General features: G+C 39.6%; 1 protein-coding gene across 1 annotated transcript in view; it reads left to right on the plus strand.

Moving 5' to 3' along the window:
• zgc:113054 (uncharacterized protein LOC541322 homolog) overlaps window positions 1-6,219 on the plus strand; it is a 28,664-nt gene extending 22,445 nt beyond the window's left edge. The window contains exons 10-11 of the mRNA XM_036571532.1: window positions 1,924-2,041; window positions 5,828-6,219. Of these exons, the coding sequence (XP_036427425.1) occupies window positions 1,924-2,041; window positions 5,828-6,023 (314 nt within the window). The 3' untranslated portion in view covers window positions 6,024-6,219. The remainder of the gene's footprint in view (window positions 1-1,923; window positions 2,042-5,827) is intronic.
• The last annotated feature ends 6,803 nt before the right edge of the window (window positions 6,220-13,022 follow it).

The following is a 13,022-nucleotide window of genomic DNA, read 5'->3' on the forward strand; positions in this document are numbered from 1 at the left end:
AAATAACAGCTTTTGTACAGACAGCGCATTAAGTGTGAAATGGTGTGGTTTTATATGAGTGGAAATGCAACCATTTTTGGTCACGCTTTATTCTGAGGCTCACCTACAGCTTATCTACAAATGATCACATTGTTAAAAACTGTCTAGTGAAACTGGTTGATTATCAGCAGCTTTAGATTTAGGACTTGGACCAGGTTTAGGTTTTGGGTTGAGTTTAAGTTTAGGCTCAGAGTGAGTGTTTGGTTTACAGTCAGGGAAAGAAAGATGAACTTAATAGATATTTAGTTGAATGTATGGTACTGTGTAAAAGCCAGAGAGCACCCTTCATCTTTTAAATTTCAAAATGGACACTAAATACAAGCTATTCATTTTTCAGAAGATATTTCTTTTTTTGTGATCATTTTTATTTGTTTCCTGTTAATCAGGCAGCATTTTATCACAACATTACAGAACTGCAGGAAATCAAAAACAAAACAAACAAAAAAAAACAACCCCCTTACCACCCCATCCCTCCCTGTACATACTTTATACTATTTACTAAGTAAGATTTAGTGCAAAGGATGACATCTCAAAAATAAAATAAAAAAGAAAGAAAAAAGAATGTTAGCTTACAAGATGTACCTCATAGCCTTTGTTCCAATCTTTTTGTCACATCACAACAAATCTGTTTCCAAGTCTCAAGAGTAGATGTTTTAACTTTATTAATCCTAGCTGTGGCCAATTCTAACATAACTATGTCATGCAGTTGAAATAGCCAATGTCGTACGCTTAGATTATGTGGGTGAAGCCGCCTCTGTACAATAATTTTTTTAGCCGATGTTAAACCAGCGAGCCACATCTTCCTTTGTTTGCCTGTTAAGTTTAAATTGGAGTCATCATTTAGCAATAATACAGCTGGATCCACGGGAATTTCTTGTCCAACCAGAGCAGATAATATGGTAGTTACCTTTATCTAGAAGTCATTAACATCCCCACATTCCCACACCATGTGCAAAAAAGTTCCCATTGGTTGTTGTGTTTCAGAAGATATTTCTAAAGATATAACATGTAAGAGGACATAAAAGTAAAACGCAAATAAGTAAAAAAAAAAAAGGTCATTTTAAAATTGGTGGTCAAAAAATTAATAAAAGCTACAGAGAAAATGTGACTCCTAACAACCACCCGGAAGACCTGGTCGACACCAAAACTGCCCCCATCAGATAAACAGCACTTAAAGCTTTCATCTCTGAGAGAGAGGAGAAAATCAAGCTGCCTCAGATCTGAAAACATCCACGGGTGTTTCTGTCCATCCTTCCACTGTGAGAAGACGACTCAGCGCTGTGGGTCTGAAAGGATGTGTAGCTGTCAAGAAGAACCTCACTGAGAAAAGGAGACGGACACATCAAACAAAGAAGCTGAACAATGGACTGACCACCCCAGAGTCCAGACCTCAACACCACTGAATGTGTTTGATTAGTTCAGAAAATGATCAACCAGCTTCTAAGACTGAACTTTGGAGGTGTGTCTGCAGATTTCTCTGAAAAACTGAAAGTGAGCTGTAATAAAGGTAAAGAGTGACTTACTCAATACTGAAAAAACTTATCATATTAACATTACATTATTGAAGCTCCTCATAATTTTCTGTTAAATATGTTTTCTGTTTTTTTCCTGACGGTGACTTATACTTAATGGCCATTTTGACTGGAAATCAATTTAATGAAGGACGGTCTCTGACTTTTGCACAGTACTGCAAGACAAAGTGAGCAACTACAAAGCATCAGTGGTCAACAATCAAAATACAGGGTCGTTTAAATCGTTTATAATCGTTTAAATGGTCAGTTCTTGAAACCAAGGCCTTGCTATGTAGAAATAACATGTTCATAACAGGCTTCTAAGAGACTAGTCAGATATTTTTTTGTATTTTCTCTTCTCCCCCACAAACAGTACCTCACCCTCAAAAGCAGCTGGCCTACAACACCTCTAAAGCCGGAGTGGTGAAACTCACCCAAACCTTAGGCACTGAGTGGATCGACCGAGGGGTTCGAGTCAACTGCATCTCACCGTAAGTGACAGAGATACTTGAGGGTGGATGATGTGGAAAAAATATAACACAGAATATCACAATATGTTAACCCTTGTGTGGTGTTGGGGTCTGTGGGACCCATTTTCAATGTTTACCAAAAGAAAAAATGATGCGATTTATTATTATTTCAAACCCAGATTCTTGTCCTTTGCCTCATTTTCTGTGAAGAACATATAAAATAACCCATTTTCAGTGCCTTCACACTGTTCACCCCCCACACATTTATATTACACATGTGGTGTTGGGTGAACCTGCGGGGAGTAAAAGTGTGGAGGTGCTGTGTCCTTCACTCTGTTCTCCTCCTACATGGCCTGCTGTTAGTGTGTGTGTCTGTGTGTATATGTGTGTGTATATGTGTGTGTGTGTCTGTGTGTGTGTGTGTGTGTGTGTGTGTGTGTGTGTGTGTGTGTGTGAGGGTGGACAACATGGACAGGCTGCTGACTGGCTACAGCTGCTAAAAGAGAACCCTACGCTGGACACTTGTGATATTTTAAACATCTGGTATTTTTACATAAATTGTTATGGCTGTATTGATTTAAAAACAATAATGTGGGGGGTCCACCAGACCACTGAGTAACAAACACATCAACACCACACAAGGGTTAAGACATTTTCACAATATGCAGCGCAAAGTTTGGTCTTGGGTTTGATAAGCTAGAACAGCCAAAAATATCAGCAGCAATTTTTATTCAATTATTCATATATTTCACTGCAATACATCCAGTTAAACAGCACTAATTATGCTCTCTTGATAATAAAACATGCAGTTGTCCGTGTTCCTGTACTGACGATATCCATGAGATACCCAGAAAAGCATAGTGAGATGTTTAATATAGTCATACTGCTCACTCCTACAGAGCACCACACAATCAAGTTACATGTTACACTGAATATGGTATTGTCTGAAGGCTAAGTATGTTGTCAATGTCGCCAATATAATTATTTTAACTTTACCTACATTCAAGCAGGCTCATATTTCCTGGCAGCGTTCTTAGGCCATATGTAAATGCATAGAAATCCATGGACCAGTGCCAACTTTCCTCATACATAACAAGAAAAAGACTTTCTTTGTATTTACGTATCGTCACAAGTAAGCGAAAGGCGGGTTTGGTGTTTGCGCCAAATCTTAATTTGTTGTGACAAGGCCAAAAAAATAAATGTATTGTTTTCCATAGAGGCATACAATTGAGAATGGGGCACTAATTTACGTGCGAAACAGTGCAATCCTGCTTAATTGGATGACGTCTAGAGGGATGAATCAACCAAACAGTTTCTTTAATTGTCATATTCAATTAGGGATTCAAATTAGCCTCCTCAGCTGAAATGTCAGCACAACAATGGCAGTGTTGTTTGTATCTATTTGTCAGCGTTGCTCTTCTGAGGAAAGAGAAGAAAAGACGAAGAGGAAATGTGCGCGTGCCGCTCGAAGCGGAGCGTCCCCGAGCCCCTGCGATTCCCACAGCAAATCCGCTGCATGCACACATGCTCGGTCTCTCTCTCCTCATTTTTATTTATCGCAAGCTTGTTTGCTAATTTTAATTTGCAAGGAAGCAATCCCGCCCCTCCCCCTTGTATGGGGTGGGGTGGGGGGGTGTCTCTCGATGGGCCCCTGATTCCTGTGAAGTGACAGTGGGTAAATATGCATAAAAGGGACGTGGAGGGGGACACAATTAGCACAAGTGAGGTTGACTGCCGCCTGATTTCATTGGCAACTTCAGCCGCTGCGGTGATAAGCTGCATTATCTAGAAAATTGGCTGAGGGAAAACAGCAAGCCCTCTGATTGCCAGGAAGGGTTCCCAGATAAAGCGCTGCCGAAGAGAAATATAATTGAGGTTGAAATATGTTAACCGAAGGTGTCACACGCCGCTTTGGAAGCAGTCATTTACCTCCATGTTGGGTTCGATATCAAGAGAAGAAGGAATATATTTCGGTCGGCCCTAAACGGCAGCGATGACTGATGGCTTTTAGATGCCGTTGTGTTGATCGTGCAAACGTTGTTTCCATTAGAGACAATGTAGAGATGCATTCGTTTCAGTTTGGAATGAATAGCTTTCATTTGTTTGAAGGAAGAAAAATCAATAAACATGAAATTTCTGACTTAGTTACAGAATTTTTTCAACATTTCCCAAAATGAGCAGTGAGCCACATGACTTGAGTTTCTTATATGTAATATTGATAATGGTAAAATAGTGGTAAAACTGAAAATTAGAGCTGCAACACTTAATCGATTAGTTGTTGATTATTAAATTAATCACCAATTATTTTGGTGATCGATTAAACAGTTTGAGTGATATTTTTTAAGAAAAAAAAAGTAAAATTTCTCTGATTTCTGCTTCTTAAATTTGAATATTTTGTGGTTTCTTTATTCTCCTCTGACACCAAACTGAATATCTTTGGGGAGCAGACAAAATAAAAGACATTTGAGGACATCGTCTTGGGCTTTGGAAAACACTCATTGACATTTTTCACCATTTTCTGACATTTTATAGACCAAACAACTAATCAGTTAATCTAGAAAATAATCGGCAGATTAATCGACAATGAAAATAATCGTTAGTTGCAGCCCTACTAAAAATATGTTTTCCTTGGGTGCTATTTTGCCTTACAATGCCCAGCATGGCCATGAATGGATTTTAAAAAGTATATTTTAGGCCAAAAGTTTATCTCAGAACTGTTATAACACAATGTATCAGCCATCAGGCAACATTTTCATAACTATTTCATGTAACAGCTTTTTGTGAGGGACATCAGTAATCAGACATCTGATTACTATCATCTCTCCCCTGAACAATTCTGACTCTAAGTTTCTCTACAATGGCACATTTCACATCAAACCACTCTGAATGACTTTATTTACATCCTAACCATTTAATTATACTGAAACTTTGGAAAATCAGTGGAATTCCCCTTTAAATCATACTGGATTTAATAAGGAGGAGATGAAACATGACAGTATTGATTAATATTATTTTTAATATAAGTTTTTGAGGCAGCAAAAGTCACTATACTTCACTCAAAAATGATGTGAAAACAAGAATTATGTCTTTTAAATTGTATGTTATGATGAATGGTGCTTAATATGACCAGTATCATAAACAAGCAAGGTATAAAAAGGTCACTTTTGATTTCAGCTTAACTTCAAAATGGCATCTGCTTAATTTCCCAGCTCTTAGGGCTAGATGTCTGGACATACTACACCTATTATTGGACTACACTGCCCTGCTAATGGAATTTCTCCATTGGAAATCCCTGAGTGGCGTGGCAGGGAAGGGGCCAGCATTAGAGCACTTGTAGCCCTGATTGCTATCAAATAGGAATTTTCTTCCAGCAAACCGAGTAACCACAGAGACCACAGCACCTAAGCGACACTTACTGTTGTAACTTAGGTTCCTTTTTCCAGTACTGATGCTAAACGTCACCAATCGCACTGACGCATTCCTTGGGGAATGGAAAATGACTGGAATCAAAACTAGGACACCTGATGTCAAATCACCCATGAGGGGAGACGGTGCCTCCCGTGTAGAGCCTTAACCACAGTATCTGGTCATTAAATGACAAAACGTCCCACTTAAAACATGACCGCTGCCCTGTTCCTCACAGCACTGGATCGTCTGAAGGGTAATTGGTCTTGTTTTGTGTCTCTGTGACCGAGGCCAGTGACTAAGAGACAGCACTGTCACTCCTCGCCTCTGATGTCTGATGTGTGTGGTTGTTTTTCTTCTTTCTCCTTTCTCTCTCTCTCTCTTTCACTCTCGCTCTTCCAGGGGGATAGTTGACACCCCTCTCATCCACTCGGAGAGTCTGGAGCCCCTGCTTCAGCGCTGGCTGTCAGACATCCCAGCCGGACGGCTGGCTCAAGTGACAGACCTGCAAGCGGCAGTGGTCTACTTGGCATCTGAAGCCTCCGACTACATGACAGGGCATAACTTAGTCATAGAGGGTGGGCAAAGTCTGTGGTAGAGAAACTTTGGCTTTCACTGGCTGAGATCAGAAGGGGAAAAACAAAGCTTGTCCTTTCTTCACAGAGCGATTCGAGAGGTTCTCTTTGTATGTACTGTTTGACGATATTCAGTGTCGGGTAGTACTGGACTACATGTAATCTGGATTACATGATCTAATTTCAAACAATAAATAGAGTTGGATACTTTATGCATAATCAGGTTGTAGGTATTGTTTTACAAAAAAAATGGTCACCAACCCTGTTACTGGAGATTTACCTGCAAAATCTAGTTCCAACCACAATCTTCCACACCTGCTCAAGCTGTTTAACTTCTTCCGAAGTCCCTGACTGGCTGGATCAGATGCATTACTGTTAGCTAAGGGGCAGCATGTTAGATGCAGGTTGAAACTGAACTCAGAAATGCAGGAATCACCCATCATTTAACTTCCAGTCAGAACAGCCATTAAGTATAAGTTAGTCACTTTTTAGGAGATATTTCTGAGGAGATTCGATTTAAAATGATGTATCTACATAAGGAGGGAAACAGTCAAAAGAAAGTAAGTGAAAAACAGAAGTTTCCAAAACTGAAGTTTGAAAAAAGTCACCCAGAGTTCAGCAACATCATTAAATGTGTTTGGGATTATTTGTGTAGTAAGAATCTGAAACTGCAACCAACTGCTAAGACTGAACTTTGGAGGTTTTTCTTTAAAAACCGAAAGAGCTAGTTAAATAAAAGCTGGTCTCTGGCATTTGCACAGTACTGTAGATCTCCAGGACGAGGGTCTATGAATTCTTAATTACATGAGTTGGCCCACAGCTGGATAACAGCAGTGTCACTATTACTGTTAGGTCATTGGTTTTGATAGAAATAAGGAACACTAAACAGACAAAAAATGTACTCAGCTGTCACTGGGCGGGTACGCCCATGAGTCTGTCTCCAGTGACTTCAGTCAAGCAAGAGAACTGAACCATAATCCATACAAGTAATTACACAGAATTTTTTTTCAGAATTTAGTGTGGCAACTTTTTACCTTTATTACTGTTTCCTTTCTTTTCAGGAGACTCACTTTCATGTTTTCAAAGAAATCTGCAGGGATATTTTTCCACACCTCCACTGTTGTTCCTTGTATTTTCTGCTTTTCACAATCCGAGTAACCCCAATTCAAAATTTTGACTTGTCAGTCCATTGTAAGTTCCTCCTATCTTGGATATTCAGTTTCGGTGTCAAGTATAACTTCTTTTTTGTCCGTCTCCTTTTCTCAGTGAGGTTCTTCTTGAACAGCTACACATCCTTTCAGACCCACAGCGCTGAGTCGTCTTCTCACAGTGGAAGGATGGACAGAAACACCTGTGGATGTTTTCAGATCTGAAGCAGCTGATTTTCTCCTCTCTCTCAGAGATGAAAGCTTTAAGTGCTGTTTATCTGATGAGGCAGTTTTGGTGTCTACCAGGTCTTCCAGGTGGTTGTTAGGAGTCCAGCTTCTCTGTAGCTTTTTGGAAACTCCTGTTTCCAGGAGTACAGCAGTGTCACTATTACTGATAGGTCATTGGTTTTGGAAGAAAGAAGGAAGACTAAACACAAAAAATGTACTTGACTGTCACTGGGCTGGTACCCCTCCCGTCACTGGTCTCCAGTACCTTCAGTTAAGGAAGAGAATTGTACCATGATCCACTGCAATTATATACCTTTTAGGTTGTATTGACTGCTCACACCATGTCTTGCCTCCAGGTACAAATATGTACCTTTCCCCAGTTGGACCTTAAGACCATTGTTGTACCTTTGTTGTTGTGCACATTGATTAACAAGAGTGTACCTGTACAGCACCTTTATTCTGACAATGTAAAAACATGTTTAATGAGGCAGAGGGCAAATTATCCAATAGAAACCAGGTTGGATAAAGATTATGTTATTGATTATGTCTTCAGTGATGTAATTTGTAATCAGTATCGGATTCCACTTAAGTAATCTAACCAACACTGGTGATGTTGCACTGGGGAACAGAAAATGATGAACTCTGTCTTTAAGGACCTTATAAGAACTTGCTGAAGCTGACAAATATTTGGTGTAGAAAAAAATACAGGACATTAAAAAAGCTGCAGCCACTAAAACATGAATTATGTAGAGTTATCATTCACTCTGTTAGAAAACTGATGAGGTGGCAATGGTGCAGTTTCAGCAATTCCTGATTGGTTCTTTAATAAGAAAGGGGGCGAGTGAAGCACTGTGTGTAGTTATTGGCTAATTATTGTGCCTGTCAAATATTTATTTAAAATATTTTTCATGAGTTTTACATTTAAGCATATTCAGAATACACGTTCCTCTCTGTGCTCCAAATTTGACACATTTCATCTTTCTTACTCCACGTAATATTGAGCATGTTGTAACTTCAAAATAGTCACTTGACAGAACAGAAAACGTTCTTAACTTTAAAGTACAGTTCTATGCAACAGTCAGAGACCACCCTTCATTTATTTAATCTCCAGTCAAAAACGGCCATGAGGTTCAAATTATATATTTCTCAGGAGAAAATTCAGAAGAGATTAAATATAAAATAATCCACCTGCATAGGGAAGAGGGAAGTCAAAGAAAAATAAGTGGAAAAAGTCCAAAAAGATACAGAGAAGCTGGACTCCTAACAACCACCTGGAAGACCTGGTAGACACCAAAACTGCCCCCATCAGATAAACAGCACTTAAAGCTTTCATCTTTGAGAGAGAGGAGAAAATCAAGCTGCTTCAGATCTGAAAACATCCACCGGTGTTTCTGTCCATCCTTCCACTGTGAGAAGACGACTCAGCGCTGTGGGTCTGAAAGAATGTGTAGCTGTCAAGAAGAACCTCACTGAGAAAAGGAGACGGACAAAAGAAGAACAGTTGTACTTGATACTGAAACTGGATATCTGAGATGAGAAGAACTGACAATGGACTGTCAAGTCAAAATTTTGAATTAGGATTATTTGGATTATGAAATGCAGAAAATACAACCAACTTCTAAGACCAAACTTTGGAGGTGTGGCTGCAGAAAGTGAGTCTCCGGAAATCAAACAAATGATATGGTGGTCTGTGACCTTTGCCCAGTACTGTGTATTAACATAAGATTTTATTCCAAGTAATTTTAGGCCAGTTTTATTGGTCTGTTCACCTTGAAATATTGTTACAAGAGAAAGTCAAAAAAGTTGATTTGTTTAGTGCTTTTTTACAACAGGTGCTGTCACAAAGCAGCTTTACAGAAAAACCTGGGTCCAAGTCCCCATGAGCATCGTCAGTGGCGACAGTGACAAAACTCCCTAAGAATAAGAGGAAGAAACCTTGAGAGGAGCCAAGACTCAAAAGGGGAACCCGTCCTCCTCTGGTCAACACCAGATAGCAAACAATAACAGGAGAGAATAAGCTTTGACCATGAGTGTAAGTGTAAGATACAGAAAAGGGGAAAAGCAGGAGAAGCAAAGTCTGCAAATAAAATGAAGCAGTATCATCAGGAGGGTCAGTGGCGTGCAGGTGAGGTCTGCACAGCGTTGTACAGCAGAATAAAGGGCAGCTGGCATTCTTGAATGGTGTAAAAAAAATCAGAATTACAAGGTTATAGAGTTATGATGGTTTAATATTGAAATATCACACAAAATAACATGCCACAGTAACGTTATACTGTACCTGTCTGTGCAATTGCCTGAGACAATATTACTAAGCCAGGAATCCACATTCAGCACAACACAACACATCCCCCTCTCTCTCTCTCTCATATGTCCTCTCTGTGTCCTCCCATACACCTCTACTCATCTCTCTTTCACTGTCACCTCTCCTGAACGGCTCTGTGAGAGCCTCTCTCCGCGCTCTCCTTCATCGCTCTCTGCTCTGTTTATATGCGGCAAAAACAATACTTGAAAGGAAAGGCCGGCGGAGAACTTGACCCCGGTCAGTGCAATTATTCCAAAGGAGTGGCCAATTAGTGCCATTAGTAATGCAATAGGATAGCGCTGATGTGTGCGAGCATCTACAATTTCACGCCATCAGCTACGATACTAGGGCCACGTATTTACATAATGAGGACGGGAAATTAGGAGGCCGGTGCTGAAGAGGTCCATTATTATGTTAGGCCTATTAGAAATTCTATGCTGTTCTGTTCAAACCACAGTTATGAGTAGCGAACTGTCCATCAAATCTCATGCTTTGCCGAAAAAACAGACGATGATGATCATTCTTCATGGTCATTCCTCCAGCCCAAATCATATGATTTTAATCATAACTGTCCCTATTAATGGCCAGGTACTGTTATCTTGGGGAAAATCTTATCAGCAAAGAGTAGAAGTGTTGAAGTTGTAATGCTGCCTCAAAGCAGTCGGATTTAAAGAAGTGATCTGTACTGCAGCATGTGTCCACCAAGGGGCAGTCTGGAGCCAGGGTGCTGGACTAGCATATGCTCTCTTCTTTGCTGGGAATGAAGTGGTATAGATCACTGTGGTTATATCAATCATATCATTTTCCATCTGCTGTATGAGCAGTAGCATTGTTCACAATGTGAGGAAAAGGAAACAGGCTATACGTAAAACAACTAACAAACTATTGTAACTAGGTGTAATCTACACTCTTTCATCCTTCATAGGCAGTAAATGGTGATTCATTGGACATAAATATAGCATTTTAAGCTTCTTTTAACCCCATAGCCAGCAGGGCCAGAGTTTAATCACACACTTCTATAATTAAAGTGTAACGCAGTCAGTTTGCATTGTTTTCTATGTAGTTACTAAGTAATAAGCCATGGGATGTAGTAAAGGAGCCGGCACGACACCATTTTTTCTTCAGTATCAGCTGATATCCACACGTTTTCTATAAAAGGGCCCATTTCTCTACATTGTTTGTACACTGTATTTTACCCTGATGCTCATTGATGACACTTGCATAGGTTTATGTACCAAAAACAGTCAATTCAATTTTAAATGTCCATTTTCCAACCTCTCTGAATTAAACAGGCTGTTTGTGTTACTGTGGCTTTAAGACTGATATATGTAAATGAGCTCCGCTCTGATTGCCTGCCTTGTATTGTGCCTTATTCAAAAAGCAGTCCAGGCTGAAACTCTCCTTATAACTTCAGTATGAATGAGTGGTGCTAACCTGCTGTAGGCTGAATAGGTGAACATATGTAAAGTGTTGGTTTTTGTGACATCACAAAAACAATGAATGTTTTTGCTAGTTTGCATAAATGGACTGTATTGATTGGAGAGATAACGGTCTGTTTTAAACTTTACAAATGTTTACATATTGTGTCAAACTCTTTCATTTAAAAAAGTGAGGCAAATTTTCCATGATATGAGTCCTTTAGAAGACATGAAGTTTTAAAATTAGCTGTTTTTAACTGAATCACTTCACTTAATGTGATGTAAAAGTACTGATACTGAAATGACTCAATCACCCAACAGGAGAAACTACACAGCTAATAACACATTACATAAAGAACTGGAAATGTACCTTTATCTTACATAAATAAATAAATAAAACATAACCGTGATATTATAATGTCAACAGAAGGCGCTGCAGCCGAGTAGCAGACATCGTGGTCGTTCACTGTGCTCATATGTTTTGGAATAGAACCATATAATTAAACAAAACTGCAATAAGACGCTGTTCAATATTAAATATTTCTCTGTAAACTCGCTGAAATTTCTTAGTGCTTTTATTAAAGGGCCCATATCACGGAAAACAGGATTTTCATTATCATTTTGGAATAAAAGAGCTTGATGTAGTACGTAAATTTAGAATATTAACAATTTAAAATGTACTGTTCCTCCCCAGTCCATATATGGAAACTAAGCTGTAAAAATAGCCCATTCTGGATTTACCATTTTTGTGATGGCACAAAACCCAAATATCATATTGGTAGGTAGGTGGGTCGGTCAGTTGGTTGGTCAGTCGGTCGGTCGGTCGGTAGAGTGAGAGTGAAACAATATAGAAAGAAGAATATATACAAAAAAACTATCAACAGGCATATATACAACTAGAAATATACACGAATCTGCAATAAGATCTATCCTGACATAAAAAGGCAGCGCAATAATGACTGTACAAGGAGGCACAGGTAACAACATGTAATGACAATACTGAATAAACATGTGCAGATATTGGTACTGAAATAAAGTGTCCAGGTGTGGAGTGTCCAGATGTGCAGAAAGAGCAACATGTACAGTAAGGTGTCCATATGTGCATACATGACAGATAAAATAAACCTATGATTCAGCATAAGAGATTCAGTCCTTATCTATCCTCTTCCCTCTTCTCTCTTCTCTTCTGGCCCCTCTGGGAAGAGTAAATACATACATCCACCTATTCAGCTACAGCAGTTTAGCCCCGTCTATTTATACTAATGTTATAAAGAGTGTTTTAGCCTGGACTGGTGTTTGAGGCACAATACAGGGCAACCAATGACAAGAGAGCTCATTCAGTCCTACAGGCAGAGAAATAAAAACAGCCTGTTTAATTCTAGGGGATAAAGAGAGGCTGTTAATGGGCATAAAAATGACCACACTTTACTGTAGGTCTGCTTTTCAGCCCAAACAGTTCCTACAGTTGTTTTACCTAAAACCAGTATGTCAGATGCAAACAGTGCTTTGACTCTGACAAGACGATCTACAGCTAAACTCAACGTTCAAGAAGGTGAACAAACATCACTGTGACATTTACCGGAGCACAAGCCCAGCATCGAACGGCAGCAGTTCTGCAAACGGAGTAACTGCTGTTTTCATGTTATTATGTTTTCTCTATTGCACTAAACGGGTTCCGAGCCCTCTTGGAAGGCCTTGTTTTCCCTCGAAAGTGCAGCCAAATCGGGATTTTTTGTGCGGAGAAAAGCATCACTCTTCAAACCTATGGCTTGCTTCATGAGCTATAAGTGATCTTGAATACATTATTGATGACCTCCTTGTGCTGCAATTACCGCCAGAAGCGTGGGCCGCACTCGCTGCCATGTTGTGCTAAACAGGTCTTCAGCGGAAATGGCACTTGTGCTCTCTCTCTTTCTCTCTCTCTCA

Source organism: Colossoma macropomum, unplaced genomic scaffold (genome assembly GCF_904425465.1).
Source record: "Colossoma macropomum unplaced genomic scaffold, Colossoma_macropomum, whole genome shotgun sequence".
Lineage (NCBI taxonomy): Eukaryota > Metazoa > Chordata > Actinopteri > Characiformes > Serrasalmidae > Colossoma > Colossoma macropomum.